The following is a 16,010-nucleotide window of genomic DNA, read 5'->3' as shown; positions in this document are numbered from 1 at the left end:
GCTTCTTGAGGACAGGGACTTTGTTCGCATTTTTCCTATTACGTCCTGACAGCCTGAACACTGTCAGCTACACGTAGTGCCTCAGTAACAGCATTTCTTAATGCACTTCAACTATTAACAGAACACCTGGCACTGAGTAAGAGCTCCATGAATGCTGGCTCTATCCTTTGATTTATCCTTTAAATTTTCAGTTCAGACATTATCTCCTTGAATAACAAGGTGTGCTTTCTCATATTCCATGATCACGCTGTTACCATGAAATCAGACAATGTAAGACATGTACAGGCTTACTTTCCTTCTCCCAGCATCTCCGAAACTCTAGCCCCCAAGCGTTCAGTTCCTGGGACATATTTCCTCCAACAGATGACCATTTACTACCTGCTATGTACCAGAGAGTGCAGGCTCTAGGGAAATAAAACCCAGTAAGACCTAATCCCTGTACCAAGGAGCTGATAATGGTCTAGGAAGCAGAAAAATTGACTCCACAACCAGAGTACGATAGGTCATATGCATGATGTTGTCCTATGTGAAAGACAGCCCATGAGAAGGGTATTTAAATCACAGTGGAAGGTCAGGCAATGTTGGGAGGAGACAAAGCTGGAGCTGAGTTTGGAAGATTGGGCACACTGAATCCAGATGAGAAAGAGGGAAAGGCATTCCTGTGTATGGTGTTTGTGAGTGACAGCAAGCTACCCACCATAGTTGCTGGCACATAAGTATCAGTCAGAATTAAAAAACAAAAGAAAGGAAAGCAGGGGCAAGCAAAGCAGTAAGTAGGTAAAAAAAAAAAAAAAAGCACAAGAGCATCACACAGGTATTATCAGTAGGGAACAACAAGGGACAGTAACTGAACTTAAAGGGGCAGCAGAAGATAAGGCTAGAGAAGCAGGTAGAAGCAAAATTAGGAAAGCCTTGGTGGGAAAGCTAAGGTAAATCTGAGAATTACAGCAAGCCATTGAAAATTCTTAAACAAAAGAGTGATAAGATCAGATCTGCTTTTTGGCAAAATCCCTCTGGTGGCAAGTCATTCATTCATTCATTCATTCATTCATGTTTCAAGTAAGTGCTGAGTACCTAGTACGTCTAACACTGAACTAGGCGCGTTGCTAAGCAGTCCAAATCAGGAGCCAGAACAAACAGCAAGAAAACCAGTTCAGCAACTACAACTATAATCTGGGTGAGAAGTAACAATGACCTGAACCAGGGCTGTGGCAATAGGCATGGAGAGGCAAGAACACAGAGTTCTCAGAAAGGTAGAATCTACAAGATTTATTAACTGATGGGGATGGGGGTGTAATAAATAACCTGAAGGGCTTGTCGAGACAAGGATTATAGGGTTAGAGATATAGCAGGTCTCATGTAGGGCTCCTGTGTTAAGGTGGGGTATACTTTGAAGTCAACATCGATTTAATTGAGCTCCATAAATTAGCAAATAAGAAAGTAAACTGCGATGTTAACACTGATGGTTAAATTGCCACCTACCAGATCAATCCCCCACTGAGACTCCTTAAAGGCTGCTTCAAACTGAGAAGCCCACTTTTGGTACAAAGGAAGCAGCCTTTGCGTGAATGTATATTAACATACGTTGTTAATATACATTTATAGGCGTGTATATGCGGATGACCATGCGTGAGTATTATGTCAACTAACCAGCAAAAAAATACTGGATTTCCTGGAAATGTCAAACTCAGACATATGGATCAAGTATTTCAAGTTATTTCAGTATTTTGTTCACCAAACCCAAGGATCGGAACCAAGACCAGGGATCAGAAACAAGAACATACACACCTTTAGCATATCACAAGAAAGTTCTAGAGTCAAAAGATAAGGACTTCAGCTGATAGACTGTTTATACTATAATAAAAATATTCCAAAATTGTCACTTACAGAATTTTGAGGATTTAGTTTCATTTTCATCCCTCGTATCATTTCAAAGTCTTTTATAGTTCTGTAAAACAGGTTTATCATTCATTGTTAGGACAAAATTTTAATAATTACATTATTAAAGAATTAGTTTTCTTGGGGGAATGGAGTAACTGGGTGATGGGCATTAAGGAGGGCTCTTGATGTAATGAGCACTGGGTGTATGCAACTGATGAATCACTAAACTCTCCCTCTGAAACTAATAATATACTGTATGTTAATTGAATTTAAATAATTTTTTAAAAAAGAACTTCTTTTTCTCATGTAACTTTCCAGTATTCATGATAAAATTGGAAGTAATTCGTAGTGCAAATGTAAACCAGTATTAATCCAAATTTTATCTGTGTTAGAAAGGACAGCAATATATCATCAGTAAATTACTGCAATTTCTACCTTAGAAAATATCCTAGCAAATAGATACAGGACTTGAAAATATTAAAGCTTGGAAAAATTAGCAATGTTACAGATACATGTAAAGGTTATAACCAGCAAACTTCCTTCTATTAAAAAATATGAACAGAGATTATATTTAAAATTATGATTAATAATTTTTCCCCTACAGAAAAACTCTAGCTGGACAACAATCAAATATGTGCTTAACATCTATAGAATACGAAGTTTCTACTAGAATTAACTCCTATATATAACTGTAAAAACCTGAAGACGTGTTTGCTCAAAATATAATCCACAGTTACATACAAAGGAAGAAAGAATACTACCACTTAACTAATAAAGCAAAGTAGAGAAAATTCTCAATTAACCACATAATTAACACTGCCTCTTCATTAAATCAAAGCCACAATGGTTCACTAGATTAAAAGAAAAGTTTAGAATTTATAAATATAGTCCAAATCAGAGAGGACTGGGTTCTAAGGCATGAGTTTATAAAAACAGAAAATGGAAATTTGAGCTAAAATTTAACGTTTTGATGTAGTCAAAAAGGCAAAGGAAATGTTCAACAGCATTACGAGACAACCATGACATGCCTCTTCCTGGAATCCTAGATGTCTGAAGGCTGCTGGAGTATGGCCACTCAGCAAAGCACTAGAAGAGCACCAGTGAAGGACAAGTAATTCTATCAAAGACAGAAAGGCAGGAATACAACAAAGGGACTCACTACAGAGAACTACGAAAGTTGAGGCAGATCATTCTTAAGATCCAAACCACGGATCAATTTACCACATCCAGGAGCCACCTATATTTAGGCCAAAAGAAGAGAAACACTATGAACTTCTTATAAAATTGGTGGTACGAGTTGAAAACATATAGTTTCAAAAAGGCTTGGAAAAAAATTTTTAATTACACATCAATGACGGGTTCCTAAGGCAATGAACTAGTTCATCAGAGAGGACAGTCCAAGTTTTCAAAACTGTCACCTTAGGAAGACAGCTATGTGCTTTTTAAGTATCCCTCATAGTTAATCCAATCTCCTGCTGACTAGTCCACAGATCTGACCCGATATTCCCATACTTGTATTTTTAATAGGTCACCTCCTAATTTTTTTATAAATCAAGTCTCCTTTTAAAAAAACCACATGATACACACTCTAAAGAGTAGAATAAAAACTAACCTTTCAGAAAGTTTGTCTGATAGTTTCTCAAGGAACTGCATGACAGTCTCTAAAAATGAAACCCAAAAGAAAATGTCTTTAATTACATAAAATAAAATGAACATATCTGTTAAAATTAGAATGCAATGGTCATAATCTATGCACTACAATGCCACTAAAGTGCTCATTTTCAAAGCGTGCCAGGGCTGCTAATATAATAGGTCCAGATGATGATGATCAATTTATCAAAAAACATATTAAACAAAATAGTAATAATCCAAAGCCTTCGATTATCCCCCAGGTGAGGAATGAATGGAGAGCAAAAAAAAAAAGAATCCAAAATTTCAATGTGTTTCTATATACTCATATGTGTAAGAGAAAAAATAAGTTTTTTTAGACCTTTCTAATTTATCCTGAGTTTTAAAAAGATAGCTAGACTCTGATTTGTTCATAAAAATCAGTACAATTTAGAAGCATGATTCACTAAAAATTGGGTTTTAAAAATCAATGTTTTTCTGGACTATTTTTGTTTTTTATCTACAGCTGAGAATAATCTATTCAGGATCAATATCAAAACAAAATATGCCAAAATTAGAATGTTAGAAATTTAACCTCTGCTAGGATTTTTTTTTAAGTCCTTAAATACTTCAGCCATAGTCGTCATATATTTATTACAAACTCATAAAGGCAAGATAGTGCAACTATCATTATTTCCCATGATAGGGAATTTTTCATGTGTATTTTTTAATTTACCACTTTTTGCCATTGATTTATGTATAGAGAGCTTTCACATGTATTTTAGAGTTTGCCACAAACACTGTTTCTATATTTTCCAGATAATCTTGTATATGGTTTTAAGTTTCCTGCCATCTCCAATTTAAATTATCTTCTTTCTGAGTAAAATAAAAGCCTGAGAAAAGAATGGGGGTTAACCTAAACCAAGAAGCCATGGGGTTTCCTGCCACTGTCGATCCTTAACAAGCCTTGTATATAGTAATCCTGAAAACACTGCCTCATGCACCATATTAAATGGTATTAGACCTTTGAGAAAAACCATCATTTCGTTAAAAATGAAATCTTATTTCAGGATATCATATCAGCTGCCATAGAGAAGTATTTTCAAGTACATTTGTGCATGCTTTTTATTTCTAAACATTTTTTACTCACTTTCACCCATTTTTGTTTTTCTAGCTATCTTAAATATGAAAAATCTACCTCAAATAACCTACCTGAAAAATTGTCATGTTACAAAGAATGAGTCTGAAAGCCCATGAAAATCAATAAATGCCTCACTGGAAAATTATTTCCTAATTCACCTGTCACATGAATGCCCACCTTAACCCTTGTTTATATCCTACCTTCTTCCTTCTCTCTGCTGAAAGCTCACCATTCCCTCACCTCCGATTTCCAGTTTCACTTCCCTCATGAAACCCTCAACAAGCACACATGCATCTGACAAACTTCCTGAACTCCTAAAATCCTACAGTATTGTGTTGTCTGTATGTACCACTCATTTGGCACAGAGAAGACAATGACCTATATAATTACTTATCTTTATATAACTGATCTCCCCAATTAAATTTTAAATTCCTTAAGGACACAAGTCACATCCTATGTGACTGCACAATAGCCTAACTCCAAACTATGACCACACTAACCACCTAGTGAGCAATGGAATCACTGGTGATGAAATCTGGCATTAGCTGCTACAGGACCAGGGACCTCCAGTCCACACTGCTCACCTCAGTGTTCAATCCTCAACCTTCTTCAGACTGCACCTGCCCTCAGCATTTGAGTCAGCTAATCACTTTCTCAAGACACTTCATGAGGCTTCCAGGACCACCCACTCTGTTCATTTTTCTCCTCTCTCACTCATGCTCCTTCTTGGTGGCTATTACTGGTTTTCCCTCATATCTCTGACCTTCTAAACTTGGAGGGCCCCAGAACTCACTTCCTAGACTTCTGTTCTTCTTTAGATGCACTCACTCCCTTGGACATCTCATACAATCTCATGAATTTAAATAAAGACACAAAGGCAACTGGGTGGCTCAGTTGGTTAAGCGTCTAACTCTTGATTTTGGCTCAGGTCATGATCTCAGGATCATGAGACTGAGCCCCACGTTAGGCTCTGTGCTCCATGGGGAGTCTGCTTGAGATTCTCTCCCTCTCCCTGTGCTTCCCTCACTCACACACACTCTCTCTCTAAAATAAATAAATCTTTAAATAAATAAATAAAGACCCAGATTTATATCTCTGGCTCAGCACTCTCCTCATTTCCACAGATACACATCTAACTGCCTACTCAACATCACCATGTGAACACCAATTGGCATCTCAACTTAACTTGAACCAAACCAAGGCTCCAGTCCTCCCTATCTTAGTTAGCAATAACTCACTATGTCTCTTCAGTTAATCAGGTTAAAAACCTTGGTTCCCCTTCAAAATGCTACATATCCAGAATCGGACACATTGCAAAACCCTCCACTGCTACCATTTTGGTCAAGCTGCCATCCTTCTCATCGTGATTACTGCAAAACAGCTTCCACATGGCCTCTCCTCCACCCCTGCCTCTCTGCAGTCCATCTCAGTGTCAGCAGCATATGACCTGACAGCAAAATTTAAGTCAGATCACCTTACTTCTCTGCTCAAAACCCCCCAATGACTTTCGATCTCACTGGAGGAAAAGCCCTGCTGAACACAGCCCCTTCTTCGTCTACCTCCACCTCTTACCACTCCCCTCACTCACTCCACTCACCGCTTTGCCCATTTTGCTTTTCCTCAAACGTGTCAAGCTACCGTAGGGACCTCTGCATTTGCTGTGCGTCCATCTGGAACTTTCTTCCCCTAGTGAGCCATAGGGTTATTCCTGCATTTCCTTCAAATCTACACTCACATGCCCTGCAAGCCCCTCCCTGGCAACTCAGTTTAAAACCCAACACCACCACCACACGTTCACATTCCTTATCCCCTTCCCCATTCAGTTTTCTCCACAACTTGCATTAACTATTAACCTACTGTGTTCCTTACCTATGTATTTTGTTCTTATCTCCCTTATAGAAATATAAATTACACAAGAGCAGAAATTTCTATCTGTTTTACATACTGACTTATTTCTTTGTCCTAGGATCATACCTGACATATAGTGGGCACTCAGTAAATATTTGCTGAATCAATGGATGAAAACAGAGAATGAAGATGATGTCTTTTACATCATCTGTTTGGTCTCAAGCAGCTTATAAAGACCATAAATTTAGAGCACGGGCTTAAGTTTCAGCCCTGCCACTTTTTAGCACTATAACTAACCTTGGGTTTCTATCCTATGAGGTAGATACAAACATCTACCTCACACAGCTGCACAGAAATTAAATGAAATAATGGGCCAGAGTAAGCATCTTACTATTATTATAGTTAACCCTTGAACAACACGGGTTTGAACTGTGCAGTCCACTTATACAAGGATATTTTTCAACAAATATGGTACTATAAATGTGTTTTCTCTTACGTTTCCCTTAATAACGTTTTTTCCCTAGTTTATTGTAAGAACACAGCATATAATATATAGAACATATCAAATACGGGTTAATCAACCATTTGTTATCAGTAAGGCTTCCCATCAACAGTGGGCTATTAGTAGTTAAGGTTTGGGGGAGTTAAAAGTTACATGTGAATTTTCGATTGTGCCAGTTGGGGGGTATCAGCAGCCCCTCGTCATTCAAGGATCAACTGTACATATAATAATAATAATAATAATAAATTATTGTAACAACCTGATGACAACAATGACCACAGAAAAACACACAAAATGACATAAGATCCATTTAGGAGTTAAATGGGGTGAAACAAATTGTAGGCACTGAAGGGTTTGACAGACAAGGGTGTCTAAGGGAAGTGAAAAGTGGAGAGGCTTTGTGAAAGAGGTAGGTTTTGAGCTGAGCACTGAAAATCTATAGGATTTCATCAGACAGATTGGGAGAGGGGAGCTGTGCCCCATACAGGGAAGAACGTGAGCAAAGGAATGAGTGTGCTGTGCCTGTGGTTTCACAGAGAGCCTTGATAGCTCAAGGGAATAGGCATTTACAAAAGAAATGGCCATTTTTTAAGAATACTTTGGAGAAGACAGGAACATACTAGAGAGAGAAGGGATAAGCAAGGAAGGAATAATGACAGAACAGAATTAACAATGTGATCTTCCTCCTAGACAGAGTTCATTTCTAGCGTTCCCTCTATCCGTGAATTATATGTCCACCCACATGCACAATCAGAAACCACGGGTACCCAACACGCCGTCTCCTACTCCTTCTTGACCCATCACTAAGTCTCGTAGATTTGACCTCTGAAAGAGATCTTGAATCTGAACAGTTCTACCATCGCAACTACCCTACTCCTGACTCAGTGTCTGAACTATGATGGGAATTTCATATGCCTTTGAAAAAACTTACTATACACACTTACATTATTACTATTGTATAATGCTTTCTTTTATACATTCTAAATCATAAAGAACTCAACAGAGCACAAGGCAAGACTCTAATAAACCCCAGGATGCTTTTTCCCCACTTAACACAAACCCTCCCATCCAGCACTCTTCTCTCTAAAAAGGAGGTTTATAGAACTACGTGTTTTTACAGCCCGAGCCTATATTCAACCCTGTCTTCAACAGATTTATTGATCTTTCCTCCTCTTTCACACTAATTCTAACCAATGTGGCTAGGTTGACCACAGAAACTAGCTGAGTTAAAATGAAAACAATTGAAATTAGCATCAGTGTAAAACTTAAGCACGACTTAACTCTAAACACGCATAAAAAATAAATTACCTTGGGGGTTGGAGAGAATATATTCCAAACTATTAGCTCTATTTAGAAGTCAGTTCTATGTAATGATGTAGAAAATCTCAATAAATGGATCTCTGAGTATATTAAAAAGAGAACACTGATTTATAGCTATTTAAAATCAGAAGTTCAGGGGCACCTGGGTGGCTCAGTTGGTTAAACCGCTGCCTTCAGCTCAGGCCATGGTCCCAGGGTCCTGGGATCGAGCCCCACGTCAGGCTCCCTCCTCACGCAGGAAGCCTGCTTCTCCCTCTGCCTGCCGCACCTGCCGCTCCCCCTGCTCGTGCTCTCTCCCTCTCTCTCTCTCTCTCTCTCTCTCTCGCACGCGCGCGCTCTCTCTCTCTGTGTCAAATAAATAAATAAAATCTTTAAAAAAAATAAAAATAAAAAAAATAAAATAAAATCAGAAGTTCAGTTTCACAAAAATCCTATTTTGTTCTGAAAAGTTGGGTGAACAAGCTTACCTGGATTTTTGGCTATTGTGCCTTGGAGGGCTCTGTGGGAGTATGTGGAGTACCCCACTAACTTTGCCAGAAGGTCTCTGTTGCTGAGCAATTCTTCCAAACATTTCAACTGACCCGCATTGGGATAAAGAAAAATTTTATAAGCAGCTTCTCGAACCTGTATTTAAAATGAAATGTTAGAAGGTATAATAGGTACCATGACACAAAGGCCCATGCAATGACAATGTAGGCTAACTCTCACTTCTCTATTTTACAGGTGATCATTGCTTTAAAAATAAAATAAGGGTTTATACAGGGTGAATAAAGCTTTTAGATTCATAAACTAGTATGGGATATAAACACATTCTTGATTGGAGTTCTCTGTTATGGGGTATGGTGGAACAATCTTTTACCCAATGCATGTGTTATAAAGCACCTTTAACCAGGTGAAGACTACAGGCATTAAGAATCTGAGTAGTCTCAAATGTCAATTGCTATTTATCATACTTTAAACATGAGGAGTTCTTGATGAGACATGAATGATTAAACCATTTTCATCATTCAAAGCATGTATGGAATTAATAAGCCCGCAGTCCAATTTTAGGGCTTAGTAACACTCAAGTATTTTTAAAAGTATGATTACATTACCACTGAATTTTCGGTTAAAACAGTAGCAACACTCAGACGGGAGCTAAACTATGAAAAGAGTGGAATGCACATACCAAGTCATCTGGAGCTTCTGCATGTAGACCATCAATTATGACATGATTTCCAGTGACTACAAAGTTAGGGTGAATGTGTTCTGGTAAGAGATGCTTCTCAATCTTGTTGGGAAAGTTAGTTCCCATAAGAAATACATTACTCAAGTCCAAGATTTTCACATTCAGGTCCACTGCTCTTTTACGCTAGATGTGGAGGGAGTAAAAGTTATTTAAAGGCATTGAAAGTAATAGTTAACAACTGATTTAATCGGCCATCTATAAGGATGGTAAAGCAACATATATGGTTAAATTAATTGAATGAGATACTAAATATGTTAAATAAAATGAACATTGAGTATATTGTTTGTGCCATAAATACATAGTAATTTACTCTAAGTAGTATGTTAATTCTACTTTTGATAGATATTTAATATCCTAACAGTTTGTATAGTGTTTCTATGCTTTAAGATTTATGTAAATTCTAGAGTTCTATTTTATGCCTAGGTTATGTAACTGATCTCTGAAATTAGCAATACTTGGGAAGTACAGAATCCTTCCCTATCCCCAAAGATAACCTCTTAGTTAAGTGAACCAGAGAACAGTAGGTAGTTGAATCTAGTCAATATGATACTTATAAGTATTTGTAGACTAAAGAGAACAAGTTGAAGGGCAAATCTGAAAATATACTGGGTCCTAAAAAATGAGACCAAAAGGTAGAGGGAAAGCAATAGAATTTCTGCAGGTCTTCACAAGAGTATAGTGAACATCCAGGGGGGCTGCCCTGTAGCAGTTCTGAGGCTGCAGACACTTGAGCAGCAACAGAAGGACAGCAGTGGATTGGGGGGAGCAGAGCCAGACAGAGCCCATAGGGCAGAGCTGCGTCTTCCAGCCCCGTGCCCGGCACCCGTCAGCCCGCCGACTCACTGACGATGATGTGGCTGGGACACCCATGGGGGTTTGTTCTGGCAGTCACACCCTTAGGACATATAATCGCCTGAGAAAACGTGTATTATCAAAGGGGGCGCCATAAATGTTTTGGAGAAAACATAAACTAGCCCATGTCATCAGTCCGGTTTCCTGGAGGACAAGGGTGAATTTGCAGTTATTGTTACTAGAAAAGTAGCTGGGAATCTGGACCTGTGCTCATGATGGACTTCAGGTGAAATGAGATGCACATCTTTCTGGGATGGGGATCACTAGCTGTCAACACATTCTAAATTGTACTATGACCCTAAAGAATGGTTAAGCAGCACTAATACTTTTTAAAAGATATTTAAGATGTGAATGTACACTTGATAAGATGTTGGGAAAAAACTAAGTATATATTAGCAAACAAAAACTTTACAATATAGGGGAGCCTGGGTGGCTCAGTGGGTTAAGCATCCGACTCTTGATTTCAACTAAGATCTTGATCTCAGGGTTGTGAGTTCAAGCCCCACGTTGGGCTCCATCCTGGGTGTGGAGCCTACTTAAAAAAATTCACAATGTAGAGAATTCAAACTTCATGGGAAAAATTCGTTTTCAGATACTCCAACGTCTTTATAGTCCAGATTTCTCTTCACCTATTTTGTTTCTACTATGGCCATTTATCGCCACCTAATGGTAATCAGTGGAATAACTAAAAAGGTAAAAGATCTGGAAATTATACTATAGTTCCAAAAATATTCCCCAAAGCCTTTACCCTGGGAAAAAAAAAAAAAAAAGTGATACAACTATTTCAAAGAATTTATCACCTGTTAAAATCCCCAGAAAATTAAAAACTGGGTTTACTTCCTGCCTTCACCAATTTCCTAGGCACATAGCATTTCACCATTCTGAGATAAAGATGCAGTACTCTGAACTCTAAGAATTCTATGAAATTGTTGTGTTATTTATCAGAAGATTGCTTAAAAAACATATACTTCTATTCCTTTTAAACTTTTAAGTTACATTCATATGAGACCTTAAAAATTAAATAAAAAATAACCTGGGAAGAATACAGAAAGAATATACAGGCCTATATAATTTGTACACATTACGTTGGTGGGTTTCTTTCAAGACCTCTCTTTTAAAAAAGGGTAACATGTCTCCTTTTATCCTGTCCCTAGTGGAGGCCCTTGGAGAACAGACACAGAAGTTAAGAGACAGAAGTTCGGGAGGTTTACTTTACTTGCATCTTTAATGTTCGTGGGCGCCAGGAAAGGCAGCTATCCTTAAGAACACTCGAGAAGTAAAAGCAGCAGGTTCAATGCTGGTGAAACAGACCCTGCCTTGACACATAACACTTCTGAGTGAAGTTTCAAAAACATCTTCCCTGAGGATTACATAAAATAACCAGACTATTCATCTAGATTCTCTCCTAGCAACTCTACTATTCTCCACTATGCATTTTTACAATTCGTCATACAGTCATTTGGTATTTGCTGAGGCCAAAACTGGAAAAAACATGACCAGCATTCTTGGTCCTTGAGAAGCCCCTAATTTAGATAAGTAATGCAGTAGGAACAGCTTCAATAACAGGCACTTAAAGATAAATGCAATATGCATAAAAAGTCAAATGGGAATTCAGATGAATACAAAATTCCCCCTGGGGGATAAAAGCTTCACAGACACAGTGATCTGAGGCTGAGGCCTTAGCGGGGGTGTGAAGCAGGCAGGCCTGGTGAGCAGACAGGGGAGGGGAAGGAGGACCGGGGCCACATACGAGAGGCGCCAGTGTAACGAGTTACAGGGGAGCACAGGGAGGGCTGGAAGAGAACTGCCATGCGTGTTCTTTGTTACCTATTAGCTGCTATTGGCAATGGAAAGTGACTGAGAGGTTCTGGGTGGGACAGTAATGATCAAATCAATATTTTAAGGAAATCAACACATTCTAAATTGTGTTGATTTCCAGACAGGTTCACAGACAGGTCAGACTGAGCAGCAGAAAACCTGGGCAGAGACAGCTGAGCAGGCTCTGGAGTCCAAGCCTCCTCCACCTACTAACTCTGTCACCCTGGGTAGATCACATAAATTCTAGGCACCTCAGTTCCTCATCTACGAAACAGGAATGATAATAATACTCAAACAGCCTCAAAGCCGTTATGAAGATCTGATGAGAAATACGTGCTTCAAATAGCAAATGCTTAATCACTATTAATTATACTGAGTGTCAGGAAAACAAAGACCTTTCGGACAGCCCAGGTATATGGTGATAAGGTTGAAGGCGAGCTGTTCTGGGGATGCAGACAGATGTAGGAGCTCTACAGAAACAATCCAAGGACTTTGTCACTAATTAAGACGTGGAAGTATGGGAAATAAAAAATGTGAACTGACCTCTAATTTTTATTTGAGTGACTCAGAGACTAGTGGATTCATTATATAGAGAAGTGGTAATAAAGAACTGGTTTGAAAAGGGGCCAATGTGTCCATTTTAAACAACATAAATGTACGGTAGAGCCTATTAGCCTTGGGGACTGCTGGCGGCCTGTGTAGCTCAGAGTTAGGTCAGGAGTCTCGTGCTGAGCCCTTAGAGCCACGTAAACACACCGGTGTGCAAGTGGCCCCAGCATTACTCAAACCCAGGACGAAGCAAAATGATATTATCTATTGCAGAAAGATAATACCCCCAAGACCCTGACCTCTACTTTCCAACATACTCTGATAAACTAATCTCTATTAATAGATAAGTGGCTTTATATTCTATTTATTAGGAGAAACATACCTACAAAAAAAAAAAAGCATAACCGAAATAGACTCCAGGCAAGTAGGGGAGATAACTATGGAGCAGGTGGATCTTTCAGTGGTGGTTAAGTCACCCCCATTCTCCCAGCCCTGAGCATAATATAGAAATGAGGGATTCAGTTTCTTAGGATGTTGTGTTCTAGAAAGAGAAGTGGCCAGAGTTAGACATTCTGGACACTAAGGAAGGGATCTTGAACCAATCACTTTGTTCTATTTCCATATCTGTGAAAGGAGGGGTCTGAACAATGTCTACGGTCCCTCCTATTCCAGGGTAGACATTGTATAAGCCCTGTCTCCTGCTTCTAGAACAAAACTGTGTGGATCTGTCAAAGACATGTAGAATATGAATAAGTACACTTATGTAAAGGTCTCAGTGATATTCCCTGTACCTCCACTTCCAGACCTCAATCTTCAAAATTCTCAGCTTTCCAATCACTTGCCTCTCCTTCCTGCTATCACCCATCTAGGATGCCACGACATCTAAAACACCCCAATGGTCTCAAGTAATTTCTTAATTCTGAGTTTTCATGGGTAATAGACAAACTTCCAGAGAGCACTATATTCAAATATGATAGAATTTCATAACACAACCTAAAGTTTGTATGATATGCAAATTTAAGCAACATACAAGGACTGTAGCAATAAAGATACCAACTAAATATTAGTAAAACGAGCAGGAAAAAACAGGAAAGAGTCACCTTTTCTTTGTCTAGATGGATTCCGCTGATTTCAAAATCAAACATAAACAGTTCAGCCACTCGCCTATAAACAAAACGAACCCAGGTTATAATGGGTAATAATAACTATTAACAAAATCACTTTCTTGTTAAATAAATTGGACTTTTTCAACTGTACTCCCTAAAAGCCAAATGTGTACACACACACACACACACACACACACACACACACACACACACACACACACCTCGTTTGAACCAGGAACTTAACATCTTAGAAATAAGGCAAAACATCTAGCTGATATACTATAGTTAGTCCTACTGGGTAACCTTGCCTCCAGTCCTCCATCCCTACAGGATGACTTCTCAAGGTCAGAAGTCCTTGGAGTGATTAACCTGGCACCTCATGAAACACCCTCTCCTCCACTGTGAGGTCTCTCTGAAGGCTGTCCTCCACTACCAACCAAATTAGGGGCCTCTGCCATGGGCTCCAATAGCATTTACGATTTCTATTTAACAAACTCATAGCAGCAATGTCCACCATAGCCAAACTGTGGAAGGAGCCCAGAGGCCCTTCAACAGACGAATCGTTAAGGAAGATGTGGTCCATATATACAATGGAATATTACTCAGCCATCAGAAAGGATGAATACCCACCGTTTGCATCGACATGGGTGGAACTGGAGGGGATTATGCTAAATGAACTAAGTCAAGCAGAGAAAGACAATTATCATATGGTTTCACTCCTATGTGGAACATAAGGAATAGTGCAGAGGACCACAGGGGAAGGGAGGGAAGACTGAACAGGAAGAAATCAGAGAGGGAGACAAACCAGGAGAGACTCTGGACTCTGGGAAACAAACTGAGGGTTACAGAGGGGAGGGGTGGGGGGGGATGGGTTTACTGGGTGATGGGTATTAAGGAGGGAACATGTTGGGATGAGCACTGGGTGTTATACGCAACTAATGAATCGCTGAACACTACATCAAAAACTAATGATGTACTATATGCTGGCTAACTGAACACAATAAAAAATTAATTAATTAAAAACTTAATTTTTAAAAAAATTGTTGGGCGAACACAGAATTTTTTGAAAAGGTTTTACTGGAGCCTTATGATGGAAAGTCATGAACTGGGTTGTAAATGCTTTATAAGGATGTTTAAGTATAATAAGCAAAGAGGGAACAAAAAATAGCTTCAACCAGTGTTTAAAAAAGTCAATATATGTATTGCAGAATATGAAAAATCATAGTGATTTGCTTTACATGTAGGAACTTATTCCTTTATTCAGAGAATACAAACCTGAGGATGCCGCCATGATAATTACTTATTTATTTCAACTCCATCCAAATCCCAATAATTAAAAACATTAAACAGTGTACACTTGGACAATTTTTCAAAGGCCTACTGCATGAGACTTTCAGTTTTTCCTCCAACTAGTAGCAGCTACTTAGAATATTAAATTCTTTGATGCTGTGCCGGAAGCTGAGTTTCTTGGCTAATGAGAATTGTTTTCTTTCTCTTTAATCCTGCTGCATGCTTGGAACCAATTTCATGTGTTACACCTCTTTCTGTCAATAATAATTTTTTTAAAACTACTAGTTTTCTGGAATTAAGTTATCCAAATATTTGATCTACTCTCCTGGCTTTCTCTGACTTTTCATAAAGGGTATATTTATCTTCCTGATTATTGTGCCAGTATGCTTTGAATGGACAGAATTAAAGTTCTTCTAAAATTCTGAAAATTCAATAGACATTAATAATTTAGTCACTTACCTTCTTTCTTAAATAATGTAAAGTGCTTCACTCAAGCCCCTTAAATATCCCCATTATCTCTACCTCACGGTGATCTCCCTTCCTGAACAGTTAACCTAAAACACATTCCGCTCTCTCTTTTCAGGCAAAGGCATTTTCTGTTTATTTTAGTAAGAGGGGAAAAAAGATAACAGGGGTTGATAAAGGGGGATGGAAATGTATTATATAATGTAAGTTTATTATATTATATAAATTTACTGTTTAACAGCTTTATGTAGAAATGTAGGGGAAAATGAAAATCACTAATCTCACCAAAGATAACCACCATTAAAATTCTTACATTTCCCTCCAATCTGCTTATTTTTATTTTTTTAAGGCTATGCAGAACATGTGAAATTAAGTAAGATAAGGTTAGAGAAATTAGCACAG

At 38.5% G+C, this 16,010-nt stretch overlaps 1 protein-coding gene across 1 annotated transcript in view; it reads right to left on the bottom strand.

Annotated features, from left to right (window-relative positions):
- Nucleotides 1–16,010, bottom strand: part of LOC113919171 (mitochondrial intermediate peptidase) — a 175,415-nt gene that overhangs the window by 146,669 nt on the left and 12,736 nt on the right. The window contains exons 5-9 of the mRNA XM_027587945.1: nt 13,848–13,911; nt 9,469–9,651; nt 8,768–8,924; nt 3,494–3,542; nt 1,888–1,948 (exon numbers count right to left, since the gene is read on the bottom strand). Of these exons, the coding sequence (XP_027443746.1) occupies nt 1,888–1,948; nt 3,494–3,542; nt 8,768–8,924; nt 9,469–9,651; nt 13,848–13,911 (514 nt within the window). The remainder of the gene's footprint in view (nt 1–1,887; nt 1,949–3,493; nt 3,543–8,767; nt 8,925–9,468; nt 9,652–13,847; nt 13,912–16,010) is intronic.

Source organism: Zalophus californianus, chromosome 3, assembly GCF_009762305.2.
Source record: "Zalophus californianus isolate mZalCal1 chromosome 3, mZalCal1.pri.v2, whole genome shotgun sequence".
Lineage (NCBI taxonomy): Eukaryota > Metazoa > Chordata > Mammalia > Carnivora > Otariidae > Zalophus > Zalophus californianus.
Note: the sequence above shows the minus strand (reverse complement) of the source record. Positions and strands in the feature narration are given on the sequence as shown.